Here is a 23728-nt window from a genome sequence, read left to right as displayed (position 1 = left end):
TTAATTTCCACAGTGCGAGGGCACCTGTAATACTGGGAAATCTCAAAACGGTTGTCTTCATTACCAACACGCTCAAATGTAGATTGCGCTGCCGTCTCGCGAAGGCAAAAAACTCCAGACTTCTCATACAGTGTTTTCCTCTAGGTGACGCACAGGCCTCGGTATACTCTCCATTTTAACAACGAGCTACTAAAAAATTAGATCATATCCTTTGGAAAACCAACTATAAGGTCACAGGGATAGTTCCTTAATGAGGAGGGCATATTAATAACGTCGTCTTTAAAAAAAACATTAAAGTATTATTTTAATGAAATCAAAGTGGTAGCATCCAGGAGTAGAGCGTTAATAAAAGAAACAAGCACTGTCAATGACATCTCTCTTCTTTGCAGTGTTATTTTCCCATTCACCCTCTCTTTCCTCAGCACGTTCAACCATTTTCCCTTTTTTTTTTTTTGGCATTTTCTTCAATGTATCATTTCCTGATGCCACCTCGTTTAGAGCCATTTCTTCTCGCTGCTCAGTTCCTAAGTACAGTCTCACACAACAGGTGAAGTCTCCATTAAAGCACTGGCATAAGCCCTCATTAAATACCACATGGCCGTGTACTTCATTGAGCTCCTCCCGGATGCTCTCTTCCTCCTTCTCCAGGAAAACAAGGTCCTTCACATCACCGTACAACTCTTTGCTTTGTCCTTTCGCAAGTCCGTCGCCACTGTGGAAAGTTCTGGCCTGCCAGGCATGTGTGAAATTCGCTTCGTTGCCCTCTGCGATTTGTTTCGTTTAACATTTTTATTTGTTTTATTCACACATGCCAAGGTGGCAACATGAAAAATGTCTCTGACACTGTTTTCTGACTGTAAGGCTGAGCATTCAATATATGTAGCTGCTCCAATCTGTTTGGCCATATTTGCACCCTAAGGGAAAAAAGAACATGCAATCAATACCAAGTTTCCACAGAGAGCCAAAGCCAACCATACAATTACTTTTCAGCGCTGTTTTCTGTACACAATGTTTTCTGAAAACCAAAGCCAAAGCTCCAGCACTACAGCCAGCAGCTAATTTTACAAAATAAACAGAGCTTTGGTTCCAAGATGCATTAAACAAGTATCCAGGCATTATCTCCTATGCCGATAAATACAAACTGGAAGAGAGGAGATAAGCTCAGTGACCTGCAAACAACTGCAGAAAGCCAGAAGAGTATTAGCAGGACCTATTTAGCAATTTCACCCTTACACCTTAACCTGCATCCATGAATCACGTGCTCACTGGGAAAGGTCTGGACCTGACAGCTTCCAGATTTAAGCCCACTATCTCCAAAGAGAAAATGTATTCTGACTGCCTTAAGAGCTAGCCAGCATGCCCCCAACCTGGAGCAGAGCCCGTCTTGCATCTCCACGAAGGGAGCAAAGTTCATAGGGAAACGTGCTGTGGGTTTCTGGGCCGGGGATAGTTCTATCAACTTGCAGCTAGGGAACAGGCAAAAAAAAAGAGAAAAAGACATTAGTGATTCTACAAGCCCTTCTTTTTTGATTTTAAGTGCATTAAAAGTCAAAGCAGGGATATTTGTTCCAACAGCACAAGGAAAACAACATGTGACACACCAGCAGATGACAGTACCCCGGTATCCTGTTGCGGATTTTGCTACTGGAAGACAATACAGCTTTGTGTGAAAAAATGGAGTTGTTTCAATGGAATTTTACTTCTGATGGAGCAATCTGTAGGAAATCCAACCACATCCTTGCTGTGCCACTCCTCACATAATCACGGGCCTGAGATACAGGCACAAGTCAGTCCAACCCCTCCTCTTTGATCCAGTGCCAGGCTGATAGCACTGATCTATTCGGACACACATCTTCAGTACACACTGTTTACACTGCAGTGATGCAGCCATCTTCTTATCAATTCTAAGTGGAAGTGGCTGATAAAGGAGTATTAGTTTGTCAGACGAGCCCTCCCCATGGTTAAACATCTCCTACTACATGGTTAAACTCCTACTAACCAAGCCTAGCCCATGCCTTAGAGCCTTAGCAATGTTTGCTCAGCTGCAGCCGACTGGAAACCAGCTAGCACACTGGACACAGGGTGTCACCACCAACTGGCTTTATCCTCCCAACGCTTCCTTATGAAGTTAAGAGGAACAGGGAAAACCCCACTAAGCTCTTTGATCCCATGTCGACTTAGCAAGGCAAGGGAATTTAAAAATAAGCTGTGTGTCTCGACCCCAGAGGAACCTTCCCTAGAACTAGCGCAGGAGAGCATTGGGTTGCTTCATGCCACCAGGGATTCGGCAACCACAAGAGATACAACCATTGCTCAGTCCAAGCGTTCGCTTACATAGACTACAGATGAAATTATGGGAGTTTGCTGAAGTACGGGCTTCCCTGTAACATGTACAATGTTCCCTTTGGCTGCCAAGTAATAGCTTCTGGCTTAGCCCTTTGTCTGCAGCCAACTCCTGTTCCTAAGGGGTACAGGCTAAGCTGTGACACCAGAAGAGACATGAACCGTCAACTCCAAGGGACAAATCCACCTGTCAGAAGATTTTTTGATCACTGCCTATGGAAAGGGATGAGACTCGGTGATTTTACTTAACTACTGTAAAAAAAATTTAATATATGAACTTGTGTAGTAAGTGGCAGACAGTATTTCCTTTTAAGTTTAATATTCCAAGAAAAACAGCATGGAAAATTACAGCACCGAGGCTGAATAGCATGAATACACACACATGCAACAGTAGTAGTTTGTAACCAGGATGACATCTTCCACAACAAGCAGGATTTAAGGACACTTCTGAATTGTTTTACACTAAGGTGAAAAACTGGCATTTAGTTTCATATAACATTGTCTGAGGTGGAGCGATATTTACGGAGTGAAGCACAGAAAAATGCCATAACCAGCATAAGCCACAGTACAACACTCCCATGTCTTATTTTAATCAAGATACTCAGTTTATGGTATCTTTGCATTTTTAAATTTAAATGTGCTGTAGAAGGCTGCATTATTAGGACAAGGAGTAATGGATTTAAACTAAAGAAGAATAGATTTAGACTGGCTATAAGGAAGAAATGTTTTACAGTGAGGGTGGTGAGGCACTGGAAGGGGTTGCCCAGAGAGGTGGGAGATGCCCCATCCCTGGCACCATCCCAGGCCAGGCTGGACAGGGCTCTGAGCACCCTGCTCTGGTTAAAGCTGTCCCTGGCACTGCAGGGGCTGGGCGGGCTCTGAAGGGCCCTGCCCACCCAAACCATTCCGTGATTCTGTGATTAGTAATTGCATATTAGGAGCTGTTGGTTTGGAAAACCTGAGGCTGTAGATAAAATATCAAAACCTGATTGACAGTGTAGGATACACACACTGAAGTTGGTTCTGTAGGTACCACTCTTGCTCTTACACCCTGCAGGGTGTATCTCAAAGCAGCACTGTGATTCAGCTGCAATGCCTGACACACCTGTGAGTCACACGGGGAAGGTGATCTTAGAGCCCAGTTTTCCCATTCTCCACCTCCTGCTCTCCCATGGCCTGATTCCTTTCCCTTTCACCTCCATTTCTCTATCCCCTGATGCCTAGCTCCAAACTTCTCACTCCCCCAGCAGCAGAGAACTGCTGCCAAGAATTAAGATGCTTTCTGGATTTGCTACCACCTTCACAGGGAGCTACGAGGTGTTTTCACAGAAGACGTTTTCAGGAAATAGGATTTTTAAGGGGTCAGACTATACGCAATGCTTGTCATGATGCTAAAATCAAATGCATGAGATTAAAATCTTAAGTCTGAACAAAAAACATTTACCAATTTTTCAGTACATAAACAGGACACATCACACCTCAGTTACTCTTTTGGCCTCTGTAGGCCCAGAAAAGCAGGAAGTTTATTTTCAATTCACTTAAAAGGCTCTTTGCAATCAATAAGGCTACAATCTTACGATGCTTAAAGCATGTGTTGTGGGGGCTGCGTGATTTTCTGCTGCATCCAGTCTGTGGGTAGGCTTTGCCTTTACTCATAACAGTTTTCAAATTCACCTCCAGCAACTACTAGAGTACGTGCATCTGACTTCTAGGATACACTCGTGTCAACAGAGGGGAGAAGTTGTTCATAAAGATGGCTACGGTGATAGAAAAGACTCTTATCTTCCACCCATAAGTGCAACAAATGACATGGCACATACCTGATCATAGGACACGGGTGTCTGCCTGTGATTGGAAAGTTCCACTAGCGTGCTTACATCTGTGCGCAGATCCGACTTGCAACCAACCAAAAGCATTTTGGTGTTCGGACAAAACTCCTGGATTTCACCTTTCCACTGTAAAAGTTTTAGGTTGTTGTTATACTCAAGTAGTTGAATGTTTAAACCCAAAGAAGCAACAGATACAAGATGAAGTTTAGTGAGTCATGACATTTCACGTGGAAATACTCTTACGTAATAGTTGTATCTGCCTTCAAGCTAATTTCTAACGGCATTAGTTCCAGCAGAATCTGGTCAAGGATGAAATCTTACAAGTCTCACACTCAGTAATTCTACCAGCTTACTAATCAAGAGGAAATTAATTGAGATTGTTTACCTACATGAGTAAAGGTTTGCAGACCTGTCACTCCTCACAAGTGGTTAACACCCAGCCATAGCCATTTGCAGACAGGAACAAATGAAGCCTGGTGTCACCACATTCAATGGTTCCTCAACAGGGAGCTCATATGACCACAAGATAAGCGTTGCTTTATATCAGCTCATGGCTACACCCTCACACCTAAAACTACACAAATCCACCAAGGGTTCAGCTATTGTAAACCAGTAATAAGCCTTGTGATATATTCCTTGGGTTTCTTCCCCTTCTACATGGTTATTTTGAGAACACAAGCCAGCCAAAAATTTCACAGCTTAATCTGAACAGACCATACAATCCCTAAAATTTAAGGGTATCGTTTGGGCTTAAAAGCATATTAAGAAAAATCTCTTACAAAATTAAGCAACAATATAGTAACCAACATTATCAGGGACAGAAAAGACAGTTCTAGATGCTTGTTGGCACAGTTAGCAGCTGAGAGAATAATCTTAAGTATTTTCTGTCGACTATTCAGAGCATTGTATGCCACTTTATTGCCAGTGACACAAGAATCCCTGGCCCCAGCTACAGAAAAAAAAGGAACTTCAGGTCATTAAGCCTTAAAGACTCAGCAAAGCTGAGTCATGCCCAGTGACCAAGGAGAAGACCAGGACCACCTTGCAAACACAGAGCTCGATTATCAAAATTCAATGTTTTAACTCAGGTAAAATCTGGCACTGAATCTCAGATCACTGAGCCTGTGAAAAATTCTGAAGTTTGGTGCAGGAATACATTTCTATGCCACTGCTAGGTCTTCTGGTGGCTCCCAGAGGCATTTGCCACTGGCTCCTTCTAACTTCAGGCTGAGAAATTACGTAAAGCCATGGCAAAAGTCCAAACGCTTGGCAGGCACGTTTTAACCGTCTTCGCAACATGGCAAAGCTTCTCAATCCTGTCTGTTATAGGAATAGAATGTGAGAGACAATTTCTTGCTGCACCCCGCCCTGCGCCTCACACCACCCTGAACAATTCACTGCTGTCTAAGGGCTGAGGAATGAGAATTTACTTCACCCCTAACCATCCATTAGGGAGTTTTTGTTTTCAATTAACATTCATCCCTTTCAAACAAATGATCTCAAATACTCGCAGCGCAGACCGTGGTCCTCTCATCTCTCCATTAGAAGAAACAAACGGAAGTTTCCAATGTAGGAAACGGCACCACTCTTCGGAGATTTAAAGACAAGCTACTCAAACAGTTCTGTACTCATGTGTTTCTCAAACACTTGCCTTTTTTAGCACACTGTCAAGAGTTTCTGGCCGACTGATGTCAAAGCAAATCAGGACAGCATCAGAATCTGGATAGGAGAGCGGGCGGACATTGTCGTAATAAGGAGACCCTGCAGGGAAACAAACAACATTTTTATTAAGTTTATTTTCCACTTTCTGCAGACATTCAAGCTTAGTCAGAAAGCTTAGAAGGGTTTTCAGTGAAGTTCTTTAATAGCACCCAGCTACCATCTTTTCTTCAACAGCACTGTATTCCCAAAACACTCCTTGCAGTTGCTCATTTCCCCACTTTCCTTTTGTTTCTCACCTACAAAAGGAACAGCTTTCCCAGGGAATTAAGAGTGATGGCACCCCAGCGAGCCATCTCCCACCAAACGCTTGTGATGCCCGCAATGACAAGGAAAGGGAAATCGGGTCAGCCCACGTTTAAGTCCCAGCATTAACCTGCAGGGATTTGACTTTGAGAACAAATCCTTAACCTCCAAAAGGCTTCTTCAGAGCAGATTTGTCACAGTTGCACTTTCATGGAAAAGATCTGGGAAGTTTTTAAATAAATCCATTTCGATTCCTCTAACATTTAATTTAAAACAAATAGTTCCAAGTGCAAAAAGCATCTTCAGTTGTCATGGATATTGGCAATTTTTAGCAGAAACGCTTGCTTCAAATTAAAGCATTTGTTGCAGTATTCCAGAAGGAAAGAATCCCAGTCCTGTAGGCAGGCACGCAAGTTATCTGCCACAAAAAGCCTCACCAATCTGTAAACCAATATATGCTTGCAAGAAATGTTTATGTTTAGCCCACAAAACAAATTTTTATCAACAAGATGAAAGCTAATCTAGTAATCCGATGGAACAGAAACAGGTCCAATAGTGCACTTTGCGTATGTTTTACTTCCAGAGCTGTTAGGGGATACGCTGTTTTCTTTAAGAACTGTCATGATGTGCAGAGTTACAGATGTATCTCCAGAGTCAGAAATCTCATTTTTATCATGTGGTGAATCTGGTAACAGGTTTGGGGGAAAAAAATCCTTCCTTTTTTCTAGGAAGTTCCAGTCACTCCGACACCATTCAGTTTGGCCTTAAGTCTGCTGAAGCTTCGCTCACGGAGCAGAATGCATTTCTAATTTAGAAGGGTACTTAAACAGTTAAGTGGTCCAACAGGATAAGGGCCTGGGCTTTAAAATGCATGCCTGCAACTTAAAACACGTTTTCTTAGTCATAACAGTCTTATTTCTGGTTTTTTTCGCTCGTGAACCTAAAATACAGCATAGAATGTATGCAACAAGAATACAGCTTTCAAGAGTTTTGGGGTTATCAGCTAATTATATCACTGATTTTTTCCAACTATCTAGAACTAATTGGCTGTAAGGTCTCAGAGGCTGAGCAGACTATTAAATGGATTAGAGAAATTCCTCAAGTTTTTAACTGACAGACAGCTCATGCTGTTGCACAAAGCAGAGCGGGGAATGGTGTGAACGTATCGCAGATGACTTCAGTTGGACAGCTTATACTGGAAGGAAGGAGTCAAGAATCCCAGGAATGTTGTTTTTGAAATGAAGAGCAACACATGGGGAATGAAGCATTACCAAACTAGGTAGCAGAAGGTAATTTGTTGAACGAGACTATTTTATTCAAATGCTCATCTTCATAAATGATGTCAATCTAACAAAGAGGCAGCTGTCAAAAACTGCTCTTCAAAGAAACAGTTAGCTGTCTTCAGCGATAAATGACACGTTCGAAAGACATCTAAGCAAGCTGAGCTGACCGGTAGTTAGCTATTCATCTGAGCTCAGTTCTGCCTGCAGTCACTATCAATAAGCATTTTCTACTGCTAATTATTCCCCAGCTATCTCCAGCGCTGCTATTACAGTGCCTCCATCCTGGAGCCCCAGGGCCAAGTGATTTATCCTGGAGCCCCAGGGCCAAGTGATTTGCCCTGGACAGACGGAATTGCGGAGCAGCGTGCCGTTAACTAGCCACCCGCAGTGCTCGGCGGCGTTCAAGGGGCCAACGCACAGAGCGCTGCCCAGCCACCGGCCTGAGCCACTGCCTGGCTAGCGCATCTCTCTGCCGAGCTCAGGCAAGTAAGGGCAGGATCGACGATCATTAATGCTTGGCCAAATGGTGCTGGCTGGAAAGAAGTCTCAAAAAAGCCTCACCCAGAAACTAATTCCTTAGACACATACCTATCTTCTCACTCACCAGTCTTCAGGGATACAACATACCATATATGTTCATCAGCATGTATTTATGTATACATACAGTCACCACCTCCAGCCCAGAGACTCCTTTCTACTGTGTCAGCTGTAGCTGTGTTTGTTTTGAGGGTTTTTCTTTTTAGGTTTTCCTTCTGAACCTCTCCTATTAAAGACGCTGAGCTAGAATAAGCGCACTTTTATAGGCAGTCCTTCTGCTCGGATGCAAGCTGGGAGGAATATTTGACACCTCCTTTTCTTTGGGGTAGTGTGTGGCAGAACAAGTGGGAACCATTTAAAGTACTCAGGCTGCAGTATCGACAAAGGAAATTTCCTGGTCTCATTGAACAGCAATAACTGAACCTTTATTGCTGCGCAAATAAAGAGGGGCTACGGCCCTCGCTGTGCGAGCCTATTCAATCTGGCATTTCATCGTTTCGCCCAGAGAAACCCTCAGAAGCCAGGAATCTCAGGAATGAGGCTCAAGTCTGAACAGACAGCTTGAGCGCAGCCCAGTAAGGCTGCTCGCTCTTTTTCAAGTTAGTCTGCAGATTTGAAGCCATGCCAACCCTCGAAAACAGAAGGAGAATGTAGAGCTACAGCTATGATATTTGGGAGGGGGGTGGGGGGGAAAAGCCTATTTGTGTTTGTGATTCTGTTCCTGCAAAATAAAACGTTTTTGTCGAGGACGACACGGATGATTTTTCTGTTTTATCAAGGAACTGCTGATAACGCTGTAGTTCATCTTACTTTGTGGTGAAAGTATATTCCAGCTGCAATCCCCCTTTTTTAATCTGTTTGGCAGCTTAAATAATTTAAACCAAAATAACTTAACCATTAAGAATTATCTATTTTTAAAACCTTATGTTTCACGCAAAGCACAACGTAAATTCAGCTTTTAAACTGAAAGAAAACCCCTCACCAGCAATATGGTTGGCTTTGGTCTACAGAAGATACCAAAGCTTACATTTAGATGTCGCTATCTTAATAAATAACAGAATTACATGGTTAAAAGTTAAAGCATACTTAAATTTTGATGGCTTAGGACTACTCTAAGATGCTAGATCATGGAGAGCTGATGCCCTAATTTGCCTGCAAGACCCAAAGCGACCACCACCCCCCAGTTCCAAGCTGGAGGTTCAGCCCCACGTCCCACCTACGGAGCTGAATCCAGGCAGCTCCTGCTCACGGCACGGCTCAGCCTCTGCTTGCCCATGGGCCCTAAGGGAAGCGGTGCTCACTCACAGGCAAGACTTCACTATTTACACACCACCAGGCAGCCATCAGGCATTGGTCTTTGTAGCCTTTTGGACTCCAGTCAACTGAAAGAACAACAGCTGAACAGCAGCATTCTCACTCCCAAACCCTTGGGCTCGCTAATTATCAGCCACATAGAAAACACATCAAATACTGCAGTGGCCACTCTAAGTAGCTGACTCACTGCTGACAGCTTTCCTCCTTCCAAATCCACCTGGGCTGTTTTGGAGAAAATGCAGGTGATTTTGTGTACCGAATAACACAGAACACGTCATCTCCAAGCACGTGAATATCACAATATTCATAGCACCTCAAACAGAACATGGGACTTTGGTAGGTGACTTGGCATTCCCAGTTATCAGTTCTAATTATTTCCCCTCTAAAGGAGAAAAACCAACCCTATAAAGACTAGTTACTGTTACACTGCCATGGAAGGAAAAAAAAGATCACAGCCAACTTGCAAGCGAACTGGATGGCAAAACAGAAATTTGACATTTCCTTTACAACACTTACTGCCAGAGAGGCTCAGGAAAATATTACCTTGAATTCATTTATGTTTCAGATGCCTTCTGAAAGATGTCAGCAAAAAGCTTTATAATTAATATTATGTTGCTATATGGATGCTGAATACATTGTGCGCATTCAAATCACAGTAAAGCTAACCTGATTTAAAGCTCTAAGGCCCTCCTGGAATTAATTATAAGCTAATCCCCAGCAGTGCACAAGTATTTCTGGCCCTGTTGAGAATTATTTTATTGGAGTATCCAGTACAGTTTCCACAGTTCAATCAATAAAAAAGAAACTAAAATATGTTTTAGGGAGACACAGGTATGTAAACCTAATTAATAGTATGTGATTTGTGCCACAGCTGCTGTTGTACTAGCAAGAAATGTAAATATCAAAGTAGCCACTTTTAATGGAAAAGCCAAAACCTTGGTAAATGCACAAGACAACCATGCCTATGGTAGATGAAGACGTCTCATACACAAGTATTCCTCACAGTGTCCATGAGACTACAAGATGAAGCTTCAGCCTGAAGAAACTTCTAATACTCTACCTAGCAAAATAAGCGCACAGCTCCCAAACAGCTCAAGACTGCCATACTACGTTACCACAGAGTGGAATAATTTATGGTGTAGTTAGATTGCAACCAGACATTCCTGCTTTGAAAGAAGGGTTGGTAGTCCAAAAACCAATTGAAGTTCAAGTTGGCAAGTGCTTTCCTTAATGCTGTGGCAAATTTAAATCCTTATAATGACTTGCAGAACTAGACAGTACCAGAAAATATTTGAATAATGAATCTTCCCATTCCACTCTTACTTGTAAGAGTGTTTCGTCCCATATTTCTACGGGCATACCCAAGATACAACAAAAACTTCCCAATAAATTTACAGCTAGCTTTAAAATGTTCCATCAGTTGCGTGACTCTACATTTTGTACTTAAAAGTCCTCTAGGAAAAAGCGCATCATTATTATTGTTATTATTACACAAAGGATTGTAAACCAAAACCATGACAGCAGAGCCTGTTCTCACCCTAACACAAGACAATTTTAACCCATGCCTAGAGCTTTTCTCATTTTCTCAGCGAGCAAAAAAATCCTCAAAGTGGCAGGACCTTCCTTCCAAAGGATTCAATGCAAACCCCAACATTTACTTTAACTCAAGTTAGAAATGAATTTGCAAGGCAGCCTGTTGCATGCTCCCAGTTAGAAAACAGTTAAAGAGGGTTAAAGATGGATACTGGATACTTTCAAGATGACTTGATCAGCATCTGCAGTATCCTGCAATCAAACTCAACTAAATAGCGTCCCTCCCTCCTCCCCCAAGAGATACTGAAGTACCTCAAATGACTCGAGCCATTACCTCCCCATGTTGCAAAGGACATTATCCTCCATTAGTATTTGGTGGTTAATCAGCCGTATTTTTAAGTTAACTAGATCTAGCCCTGCTTTAAAAATGTTAAGACATGTGTTCTAATTCAGCATAGGTCTAGGACAAAGACTTGTAAAAAAAGTAAACTACCAAGCATTCGAGATAATGCTAAAACACTATCTTATCTTCTGATGTCCCTTATCGGGTGATGTGATTTTGCATCCGGTTAATGGGTTTGGGTAGTGTTTCTTCCTGCAGTCTGTGAGAACGGCTGCTTACGGTGAGAGAATTCTTCATCCGCGGAGTCTCACCACCAGAGAATGCACTGTTCAGTAACACTTTATAAGACCGAGCATTGGATCTTTCAAACGTTTCCTCTTCAGTTTCAGATTGCAGACAAATTAGCCACTTGATCTTAAGCTTCCGACTCAGTCAAATTTTCTATTAGTTCCAGGACAGGCCTAAGAGGACGACGTGCACATGCAAAGGCTGGCAAGGTGTTTCTTCCACTGCTTTTGTCTTTTGAAGTGCTACAGCATATTTTATTACACAGGTGTCTCCAGCCTTAGACATACAGATTCCAAACCTTCCCATGTCAAACAGCTTAACCTGCGAGCGTGTTCTATTTTAATAGCTAAAGATAAAATTTTTCCAAAATAACTTCACTAACTATTAATTCTGAATAAGCCCTTACTCCACAGAGTTTGTTACAGCCAGCTTAGTAATCAGGATGAAAGCTCAAACCAGACACACTCTGGAAGTCTGCAAGTCTTACTTGGCATAAGATGAAGAAAAAAATCGGTTCAGAGCTACGCTGATACCGGTTGTGGGCAGAGAACTGCTTTTTCCCAGTAATGGTGTTGCAAGAATTTGGAATAATTTCCTCAACAGCAAGAGGGAAGCCAACTCACCACCTAAAATCCTTTTTTTTTTTTTTAAAAGGGATTAACATTTTCATTTCTGGTAAGAGAACTGCTTTTGTATTTAGAAGGAACCGCTGGGTCCAAATTCAGTACTAACAAGCTATCTACACAACTTGCCTCAAGAAGAAAGGACTCGCATACTCTGTCAAGCTCCTCCAGCTTTTTTCCAACCACTTCTGCAGAGTTCACGTGGATCCACACCCGTGTTAATGGTTCGTGGTGTCGCTCTCCCCTGACCACCTCTCCCTATGTGCTCAGTTACCATGCGGCACAGACTTGCTGGCCGTCCACGCTTCTCTCCGGCACCGAGGTGCCAAGTTCAGGGGTGCACCCTCAGCACCCTGGCAGTAAGCTTAGTGCAATTCTCAACAACAGCAGGATCTAGAGGCGTTCTTGGCCCTACAGATCTAAGACAGCCTAGCACCACAAGCCTCATGCTTTGAGGCACAGGAGCCAGGGTTTTTGACGTGGCCACTGAAGAAGAATGGCCACAACTGGAAGGAAGAGTGCTGAGGACCCTAGGCACTGCTTATGGTGTGTAAGAAAGGATGGCTCCCTCCGCACCCTCAGAGGGCCAGAGACGCCTACCCCCCTGGTCTTTCCAGGCTTTAAAGAATTCTCAAGCACAGGAGGAGAGTAGTGTGTTTTATATATAAAAAAACCCAGGGACTAAGGAGGCCACAAGGAACTCAAGCATGAGCTGATGTAATTTACCATTAGCATATATAAACACCTCTTCTACTAGGTAAAGCAGGGTTTCCACCGCAGCGGAGGAGCGAAGGTGCCCCTGGAGCTCCTCAGGTGAGCTCCTTCCAGCCAGGCAGGCGAGAACACCCCCCCGCCCTGCCTGCCTACCCCTGCAATGCTGACAAATCGCTTAACGGAGGCTTGCCCGCACCCCTTTTCCCCTCCCCAAAAGTCAAGTAGGTGGCTAAAAGTATCTCAGGTTTAAGAAAAAGTATGGGGGGGGGGGGGGGAGGAAAGAAAGCAAGAAGCAGCCGCCCGCCTGGCACAGCTCGCATCTGGGGCTGGGGCGGTGAGGGGCTGAGGGGCTGCCCCCCCCCCGGCTCCCCCTCAGGGATTCACCCCCCCCACCCCTCTCCCGCCCCCGGGGAGCGCTCACCTGAGGTGTCCCAGAGGCTGAGCTCGATGCGCTGCGTGTCGATCTCGAAGCTGGCCGTGTAGTTCTCGAAGACGGTGGGGACGTAGCTCTGCCGGGAGACAGCGCACCGTCAGCCCGCCACCGCCACCGCCGCCGCCCCGGCCCGCCCCGGCCCGGCCCCGGCCCCTGCCCACCTCGGGGAAGCAGTCCTTGGCGAAAACGTGGAGCAGCGCCGTTTTCCCGCACTGGCTGTCCCCCACCACCACGATCTTGCACTTGACGTTCTGGTTGGGATCCATCACCGCCTTGCTGGATAACTTCTGGCTCGCTCTTCTTTCCTTCATTGATCTCGGCTTAGTCCCTCGGCTGGCCACGACGAAAAGGGGAGGAAAAAAAAAAAAAAAAAAGAACCCAAACCACAACCCCACACCGGTTCCCTCAAAAAAAAAAAAAAAATTTAAAAAAAAAGGCAAAAAACCCAGGTGGAAGTAGCAGAGCCGCGGGACGCGCCGCCGGCCCCGCTCCGCCCGCCCGCCGGTCCCGCGCAGACTGCTTTGTCCCCCCGCCGCCCGCCTCTATTTATACCTTCGCATCCGCCAATCACAGCCCGCCGCCGCTGCGGGGCCCCGCCCCCTCGCCGCGCGCTGCCGGCGGGCCCGCCGGAGCAGCGCGCCCCCTAGGGGAGCCGCGCGGCGCCGCAGCTCCGGGGGTTGGGGGAGCGGGAATCCGGTCCCTGTCCCTGTCCTGGTACCGGTACCGGTCTCGGTGCTGCCCCACGGGGAGCCCCTCCTGCCTGGGCCGCTCCCCACGGCCCTCCCGGCTGCAGCGGGCCCGGACCCATCCGCTGAGGGCTGGGGTGAGCCGGTGCCGGCAGCAGAGCGGGGTCATCCTGTCAGGGAAGAGGCCTGGCGTGGGGCCGGCGCCCTCAGGAGCGATGCGTGGAATAAAGGGTGGGGTTTGTGGTGTTTTTTTCTTTTTTTCTTTAATTTTATGCAGGCTGTCTATAAATCTCTGTGCTATGAAAAGGAACCCGTGGTGCGCAGGGCTTTGGGGGCTCCGGAGGGGCGGCGAGGCGCGCCGGGGTCCCTCAGGGAGCTGCCCCCCGCCATGGCCGCAGGCTGAGGAGAGCGCCTGGGCCTCGGCCTTAGCAGCCCCACAGCTCTGGCCCGGCTGGGTGGTGGTAGTGATGGTGAGCAGGGGGGTTCCCTGCTCAAAACACGGTCACAAGGAGTGCGGTGGAATCTCAAGAACATCCCCACCTTTAACGTGCTTTGTTTTTTTTTTTTTTAGCTTCCTGGACACAGAAGCAAGCAAAACTGGATAACGGCTTACGTTCACCAGAGGACTGAACGCTGCTCTGACTGAAACAGCGATTCTGCAACAGCGGGGGGTAAATATTTCCTGAAGCGACAGCCGCGAACAAGGGACGGCTTGTGAGCAGTTCGTAGTGTGCTTCTCCGTCAAGTGCCCCTCTCCTCGCCCATATGGCTCCCCGTGGCAGGCAGACAGGCGCCCTCGGGAAGGGGCTGCCAGCAGGCAGGAGGGCTGGAGCAGAGCCTGCCTCCCCTTCTTGCTCAGACCTCGCATGCCAGCTTCGCCTAGCACAGCCGAAGACAGGGGTGGCTGCCGTGAAGGCGGGGTTTTGCCCTTATCTCTGAGTCATCCAGGTCACGAACTAGCTCCGTGTCAGTTCTGGGCTGAAACGTGAGCAATTAATAAAGTTTTACAAGAACCTGAAACGGAACACGCTACTATCTTGTGCATGTTTGACCATGGGGAGATACTCCAGTGACACAGACGAAGGAATCTCAAGCATGACATTTCAAAATTCAGTGCTAATCTTCTTGATTTTGTTCTGATGTGTCACATCTTCAGCTGGTCAAATTGCTCAGCTGTAATGAATTTTCCAAAGCATTTAAGCCTTGGTTTCTGCTTGGAAATCATGAGCAAAACACTACAATCTGCAGTGGGTGCATTATTTGTAAGGCCTTACTGAAAATTTGGAGCAGACAACTTCCTATCTCTTTTTTTTTTTTAAATTAAAAGCTGGTCTCAGCTACTTTGCAGTCTCCATCCACCCCTGCTGTCTACCAACATGGCTTCAGCTCTTTGGGCATGTGGTGGAATGGGAGAACAGTGAGAATAAGTGAGAGTAAGCAGTGAGGACTCTTACTGCTCACAGCTGGTTGGCTTTCTCCCTTTTGTTCAACTGCGTACGTTTGAACAGGAGATAAGTCTGGAAAAATACAGTTGTGTAAATGCTTTCATGTCTTCTCCAGAGTGCAGAAAATCCTGTTCTTCGTTCCCCTCCACTCCGCACCGAAACATGTGGCAGCCTCGCAGGCAGATGCAGGTGGGACAGAGCTCTGGAGGATCCGCGCTGGCTCTGTGTTCTTTGTAAGTCCAACACACCGACTGAGGCGTATCTGTCAAATAGAAGGAGAGAAGAAGATGGGGTTGAAAGAGCTCTTTGTTAATCCTGAATGGAAGCCGGTATGAACATCTGCTCCCTATCAGTTCATCGGTCACCTCTGCACAGACGGCAGCAAGATGCACCAACACCAGCGCTGATGCCACCTGTTCCTTGGCGGTGGCTCAGCTTGGCCAGGACCGAGGGTGCCCGGAGAAGGAATTGGTGCTTCCAGGCACCACGCGCCGGGGTTGGGGAGACGGCTCCCTTGCACAGCTCACATGGAAAATTCGCCTGCATCCAGCTATGTTAGGAATGTGGAAACTTTAACACACACGAAACACTGACTCATCATGACCGCAGAGCTTCTATCAGCAGTAATACCACGTTTACGTGCTTTGTTCACCCTTATGGTCCGGAGGCTGCCAGCATCACCCAGCTAAACCCCGGGGCTTTCAGGGTGCTCTGCAGCCCTTTGGCCACTGGTGACAACCGATAAGCTACAAGACACCCCTGCCTGCTCCGAAACCGCCTGCTTGTTGTCATTCCTTGGGGAAGCTCTTCCAGATACGTTAATCCCCATAAAACTATTATTCATGTCGTACTCTTAAGTTTAATGCCTTTTCCCATATCTTGATAACTAGGGGGATAACGCAGCGGGGGTTAACATTTCCATCGGTATTTTTCACATGCAGTCTGGATTTTGATTTATAAGGCAGAGTTTCTTGCTTTGCTTAGTTCAGATTTCCCATTTTTCTTCAGACCCGATTCCTTTCTAGACTTTCACAGTTTCTCCGCTTTCCATCCACGAATGCATTATGTGTATATTAATAACTTATATACAATCTAGTATTATCTGTGGTAATGACTGCTGATCTAGTATAAGATTTTATGGGATTATCAAAATACATTTTTCTCCTCTCGCAAGTCATCTGCCTGAACACTTTCTATGACTGTAATAAAACAGCCGAGAACAAGTGCTTTTAGTACCAGAATGACTGCTTGATGATTTAAATCTAAAATTGCCATCAGAATAACTCTCCCTGCACCGCCAACTACCAAAGCATCTGTGGAAAGTATTAAACAATATACATAAAACATGAACCTTACACATCCCGTTCCCTCCTCCTCTCTGCCTGTGTGTGTGTGTGTAGCTAAATGGGACGTACATTAAAAGAACATTATTAAGGTTTAAGGTCAAACACTTGTGTATTAGGAAATGCGTATTTCCTGTGTGTCGGAAACGTGGGCTCCCTTGTGAGTACGCGGTGATAGTCATTAATTTCACGATCACGTATTATTTTTTCCCGAGAACCTATTCAGCCCGCAGAGCGATATTGTCACCTTAACGAGCAGCTATTCAGAAACATCTGTACTTCTCGCAGGCCAGCGTGTAATCTGTGCCTCATTTAGCAGCGCTATTCAGAACCTTCTTCTGAACACATACCCGTTTGTTATCTCTTCTATGGGACTTACCGGTGTCGCATTTGAGTTCTTAACGGATGAAAATAAATTATTTTTCACCGCTGCCTTATGAGATGACATGATCTGAGGAGGCCTGCGTGACGGATGAGAAGCAGCAAGGTCACAAGTACCCGCTAATTCTGGTTGAGCCTCCGTTCATTCCCAATACTTAGCGTTACGCGGCACCGCAGATGTTTAAAACAGAGCTCCTGCTACGTTCCTGAATAGCCGTGAGGGGTTAGGACTGAAAACCAGAAAGCGCTGCCCCATGCTGTCTGCACATGGAATAAAAAATTCTCACTTAGGGAAAAATAGGGTTCAGGCAGCTCAACTGCCATGTGCGGCTCAGGCCACTGCCGAGGGACTGGAGCTTTGGCTGCCAAAACCAAAACCGAATTTTCTTCCGTTCTGATGAGGGTTTAAAACTGATGACAGTAGGATGAGAATGAGCAATGCCTGTTATCGTGGTGTTGGTGTAATAATACGCAGGAACAACGGCAATTGTGAAAATAAATGCTAATTACCTGTGAACTGAAAACAAAATGAAGCTTGATACTCTTGTAATCTGTACTTTGGCATTTAGAAATCTGGCTACCAAAAAAGAATTATGTAAATTCGTAAAATTAGTTCAAGACATCAGTGACTCTCCCTCACTTGTCATTTTGTTGAGTGCTAAGGCTTGGCTGAGAAATAAAGCTCAGCTATTCCAAGTTTCGGGAGCTGAGGGCAATGCTTTAGCGAAGTTATAATGACTCTAAAATTATTTTCAAATCCCTTCATCATTTAGGGAGGATTTTAAGACAGAGGGCAAGGTATTTTAAATTACTGACCGTACTGCAATTATCCACATGCAAGCAGGAATGCCGTATCTCGCGCACGCCCGGCGCGCTGTTCTGCCGCGCCTGCAGCTCCGCAGCACATCTGCTCCCGGGCCCTGTCCACAGGGGCTGGTTTAAGGCATTTATTTGCAGAGCACCAGCGGGACGGCGGGTGTGGTGTTCTCTCCCGTTTACGGCGCGGTAATACACTGGTGAAATGGCTTCTCTGGGAACACAGGTGGAGTCTACGGCAACACCGGGGAAATGAGGATGTGCGGGAAGCGGTCACCCTTTTCCCACGTTTGCTCTCTTCCCAACACACCACCCAGCTAAGGAAACTGTAGAAGCCACGAAAATCACGTGGATTATTCACACAAATGTGTGCTCTGGAAAAGCTCGATGTTTTGAGAATAGGAAAATGTACCTGTTAGGAGCCAGAGAAACAGTTTCTGGGCGCGCTTCTCGCAAGGGGAAGGGGTCGGGGTTCAGGGACGCTCCTGCTGTGGCTTACGGCTGCTTGACCTTCTCATCCCACCAGCTGGGGAACTGCCTCAGATCAAAACTTCCCTGGAGCAGAACTTATCCCTCTTGGGTAAATACATCTAAACCAGGAAAACTCCTGGATAAACACAGCAAAAGTATCTCATGCAAATCCGACGTTAGCTGCTTTGCTGTTACATTATGTATGATTTGTTAGTGCTCACAGTAAGAACAAATTGCGCGTCGGGGGTGTTCTGCCATCCGTGAAATCACGTGCGGCTCAAGGACATTTCCTGCTGTTGGATGGTATGGGGAACAGCCTTCAGTGAGCAAGAATGCATGTGAGAAGCCAAAAATCAGCGTTCAGAGCCCACAGCTTTAACTTCGGTATTTTGTCTAAATTCCTAATGCTGTTGCGCATTCATTCCTCGCTCGTACAAAATCAACACAAACACCTTATGAAGTGCTTCTATCCACAGACATCAAAGAGCACGAGCCCTTAATCTGGATGACAATGTAGGATTCCATTTCAACAAAAAGGAAGAATTGTTTTGAGGTTTGTTTTTTTTCAAAGCCTCATCCAAATTTGAAGAAACACCCAGACTCGTATTAAATTGATCTGGATCTGAACTCTGATCTGAACCGGACCGATCTGAAGATCCATTGAAATTTGTGGAGGAAATCCTATTGAATTTATTGTGCTTTGGCTCAGGGTGAAATGATTTCTAGCCGTTGTTTGAGAATACCCTGCAGACAAAAAGATTTCATTTTCAGTTCCTGGAGGTTAATTATGGAAATTCGTTAGAGAGAATCAGCAGTCCCAGTTGCTGGGGAGACAGTATAACTATTTGGTATGAAATTCTAGCCTAGAGCTGATAAAAATTTTCTGACAGAATGGTTTTCCATCAGAAGTATTGATATGCTGAAGGCAAAATGTTTTGCAGAACTGCTTCAATTTCAGTGAAATTTTGTATTAGAAACTTCCTGATTGGAAGCGCTCTGGCTGCACCATTCTGATTTCACCTTTTTTTTAATGAGATGATCAATTCCAAGGTTTTCTTATAACGTATTTTTTTGGAGATATAGAAGAAATGTGTAAACTTGAACATTTTGACTTTACTCAAAGGATGGATTCCATTTCACAGGGAATTTTTAAATCCCTTTTCATTAATCCCATTTTGGGGTGGAAAAAGCAAGTGAAACTTGTGTAATCCCCAATTCTCACCCCACTCTGGCCTATCCTGGCGGGTGCTGGTGGCCAAAGGCAGAAGCTGGGAACCGTTTCCAGGGCAGAGGGAAGGGGATTAGGTCAGTACTGCACATCCTTTCCCATTCCTTTGAACGCTGCACTTCACAGGGCTTCCCTGAAGGCAAAGCGGCTTTAAATTATTGCTGAAGAGCTGAAAGAACTCGGCAAATAATAAATGCATTTTTTTTTCTTTTTTGGCCGCAGTACCATCAAGGCGGTTTAATTGTCCCGAGGAAATTAAAACTGTTTCTCCTCTCCTCGAACTGCTGCCGGCTGGAGCCGTGCTCCCCACCCCTTCATACCACACCGAGCCTCAAATATTCGGTGAACCAAAGCTTTCCTGGCTGCACAGACATACTTGTAATTCTTGCCCATGTGAATGAGTAACAGCAGTGTCCGGGGCAGCAGCACAGACCCTCAGAAACATAGCAAGCATTTTTTCGGTGCCATTTGAAACTCTTAATGCGCTTCGGCATTGATTTTTATTGTTATTTTCTGTCCCATAGGCATGCCCTTTCCCACCATAAAGTCATGGGGCCGAGTTCTGTGCTGAATTTCTCCGCTTGTTAGCCTTGTGGAGCTGGTAGCTGTAGCCTTGCGGGTGAGCGGTACCAGGCTGTGATTAATCTGGCTCTGATCTGCAGAAAAACCTCAGGAAAGTAAGGGGGGGAAAAGCAGTAGCGTTCGGCACGACGGCCACGGGCACCCACGCAGGCAAACAACTCGCCAGCTTGCCCGGAGCAGCAATGACCAGGAAGTGGTGGGGTTTGCATGCACAGAGCCCAGCGCTTCTGTAAAGCAAACAGCAGAGAGAAGAAATCCTTTGCGAGCTGCAGTGGTGAGCGGCGCGTTTTGCAGTGATGCGTGGGGATTCGGGAGGTGCAAGGGCATCCGTGGGAACTGGGTATCTAAATCTCTGGCCCAAAATAAGAATAGCAAATGTCCAGACTTTATTAAACTTCCTCCTAGCTAATCACTGAAAAAGCAAAACCTGCTAACGCAAATCCTTGCCCCCAGATTTCTAATTAATTCATTTTTGAGGCAGCTCCTGCACGGCCAGGGCTGTTGGCACCGAGGGGTCGCTGCTTCGGGAGGAGCCGCTCTCCAGGGCTGCTTGAGTGAGGCTGCAGACCGGAGCTGCAATACAAAAATGAGATTTAAACCAGGCCCCTGGGTCAAAGAGGACGTTGCTGGGTCATGGTGACCCTGGCCTCCATTTTCACCACGCTGCCTGCAGCTGGGAAGATGAAATGCAGAGTGTTGCTCCATTTCTTTGCTTGCTTCGAGCTGCTGTAGTGGTGCATGGAGGGACGCGACCTGCCCAGCCCCGACGCCTGAGCTCACTCTGTGGCATTTCCAGGACCTGGAGCTCGGAAAGCGCCAGCACAGATGGATGGATGGTGGTGGGCAGCGGGCTGGGGGGCCCACGGCTGCTACTGCCAGAGCCTGTCCCACCTCGGCAGCTCCTAAAGCAGATGAGGCTGAAAAAGTGTGAACATCTGAGGCTCGCACGCGCTTTGACTGCCTTCAGAGAGAGGCAAATGCAAGGCTAATTAGGCAAGTGTTGGTTGCAGCAGGTTTCACACACTTTCCTCCCTGAGATTTCCATACACAGGGAAAGTTAGTCACTAATTAAATGACTCAGAAAAGACTAACTGGTCTTCTAACGTGGTTTGTCTTTGGTTTTGCAGTTGGGCGTTTGCGAATGAATGATTCAAAATTTTAAATCTCTTCTTCTTACACTGCTCTTTGCTAAATAAAATGAGTTCCGGAGGAAGGTTACAGAAAGCAAGGGCTTCTGGAGCGGCTTCACTTTATTTTGCAGCTTGGCGTATTATAAAAAAAGGGTTGGAGGGAACCCGCAGGACGTCGCTGCTCCATCCCTTCGCCTCCAAACCTCGCAAAGCAGCGTGTGGGCTCCATGCCGGCAAGACGAGGAGTCCGGGGCTTTCCGAGCTTCTGGAAAGTGTCGCTGGCTTTGCCTGCGTTGCTCTGGGCTCCGTGCGCTGGAGCAGAGGCAGCGGCAGGGAACGGCTGGGAGAGCGGGGCTGGGTGCAGGGCTCGGGGGTTGCTGCAAGATCCCCCTTTGCCTCTCCAGGCCCAGGAGCAGACTGGCAGCAGCAGCGGGGAGCCAGCATAAATCACTGCAAAACTCGCCCGGCCTATATTGGATGCATTAAAAATTAATTACTTAGTTATTTCATACTGAAGGCAAGACTGAGCAATAAGAACCAAATCTTGTCCTCAGATAAAACCATGAGATCAGCCTGCGTGGAGCGGTCTGGGAGCCTTTCGGAGCCTAGAGCTCTGCTTTCCCCTTTGCATAAGCCCGTGCTCAGCACATCCAGGTGAGCGGCTGCACACGCTCAGCCGGGTATTAATGCACAGGTTGGATTTCAGCTGGAACATGTATTTGCAAAGTCAAAGGAAAGCCTCATTTTTTCACCATAAAAGGTAAGGAGCAAAATTCCAGAGCTGAATTTACATGTCCTGCTGCTCCTCAACGTGGGAAAAGAATGCTGTGTCCTCCCACATATCTGCTTCCCATCCCAGGTCTTCCTCCCTCCCTCCAACTTGTCCGTGCAAGTCAAACCTTTTCTGCCATGAGCCAACAATTAATTGTAAGTATATAATAACTGCTCATAAAGAAAGATACATGCAGAAGCCAGGTCTGGTTCCCTCGATGCTTACATAGTTTTTTTTCCCGCTGCATTTTCCAAATTAATTGGAGCGGCCCATACTTTTCACAGGTCTGGGGGGACATCTGGCACAGAAATCTCTTCTGACCTCCTGCCTAATAAATAATGATGGGGAGAAAGGATCATCCAGCAGCCGGGCTTGTTCATGCCACGGTGAGAGGGTTTGAGGGGATATTCCTGGTGGGAACGGGATGCCTGTGTGGGGTCAGCATCTCTGCTCGGGTCCTTGGGGCCAGAGTCACGGCACTGGTCCGCAATTTCATCCCTGTGAAAATCGGCAGGGGATGGATGGTAAATCTTCTCCCAAAACAAAAGGAATTTGGAATGGAGCTTTGGAAGTATGTGACATGGGGAATGGGGAGGTCTTGCAACAGTTTTCTCCTACGGAAATGAGCATGACAGAGAGGGCGATGCGCTGACAATAATTAAAAGCTTCTTTTAGGCACTAAAATGGGTAAATTCTAAGGTTTCTGGAATCTTCTGGTCCAAGTACAAAAGAAACTTACTCTGTTCCTGGTTGTCCTGCCAGTTTTCCAGCGGGACCTGGGGCAAGCCAGTTCAGGTCTCCGTGCCTCTTTCTTTATCTGAGGCTCGTACTAACTCCCAGGCTCGCAAGGGCACCGGGAGGGCGAACCCATTGCCACCGCCTCCGAAAGAGCTCTGGTGCCTTCTGGGAGCCTGGGGTTTGGCTGCAAAGGTGATGGGTGCCTCTGCGGACTCCCTGCCAGGTCCCTGGGTGCTGCCGGCAGGAGCCCACGCTGCCCGGAGCTGCTTCCCCCAGCCCCGCTGCCCTCCCGCTGCCTGGTGGATTCAACCCAACCACGTTGGTCCAAAATGTCAGAAGCACCTCAAGGTGCTTCAACCCCAAAAAGCTTAAAGGCGATGATCAAGGTCTTCAGCCCCAGGGCCTGGCCCTGATGAGCTGGAGATGGATGAACAAAAGCAGGCGGCTTTTTGCCCTTAGGTGGAGGTTGCGGTGCGGCAGGTTGTGTTGGAGGGAAGATGGGGCTTTGTCAAGTGACGCTGGGTTTAATCATCAGTCAATAAATAACAAGAGAAGAATATTTACAAGCTCTTTAGCCGGACAGTACACTGGAGCGTGCAATGCCACACCAAATCCAACAGGAGGGATGACCTGATGCACCAAGGGGCCCATCCAGGCGGTGCTTTGCTGTTTGTCCCCAAGACAAGGAGACACTAAACCCAAGTGACCTGACCCCCCGCACTGGGGAGCAAATCTTTTTAGCAGGGAGCACCTGGGGGGCAAAGCCTGGGCCAGAGGGTCGTGGTGCTCCAGGAAAACGGGGTGCACGCTCAGCTGCTTTTACAGAAAGGGTGGCAGCTCGGAAAGGGCAAGATTTGCACCCGGCGGAGGGTCGAGTTAATGTACCAGCGAGCAGAGCCGGTCCCCTGGGCTTGGGCGAGGAGGGAGGTGG

General features: G+C 46.7%; 1 protein-coding gene across 1 annotated transcript; it reads right to left on the bottom strand.

Moving 5' to 3' along the window:
- Nucleotides 1-662: 662 nt before the first annotated feature.
- On the bottom strand, nt 663-13516 carry RND3 (Rho family GTPase 3). The gene is made up of 5 exons (XM_075710719.1): nt 13367-13516; nt 13194-13281; nt 5824-5933; nt 4164-4298; nt 663-914 (listed from the first exon to the last, which is right to left on the bottom strand). Exons 1-5 carry the CDS (start codon nt 13514-13516, stop codon nt 663-665), a joined length of 735 nt encoding a protein of 244 aa, XP_075566834.1.
- Nucleotides 13517-23728: the final 10212 nt, after the last annotated feature.

This window comes from Pelecanus crispus, chromosome 5, assembly GCF_030463565.1.
Source record: "Pelecanus crispus isolate bPelCri1 chromosome 5, bPelCri1.pri, whole genome shotgun sequence".
NCBI lineage: Eukaryota > Metazoa > Chordata > Aves > Pelecaniformes > Pelecanidae > Pelecanus > Pelecanus crispus.
This window is presented reverse-complemented; position numbering and strand designations above follow the sequence as displayed.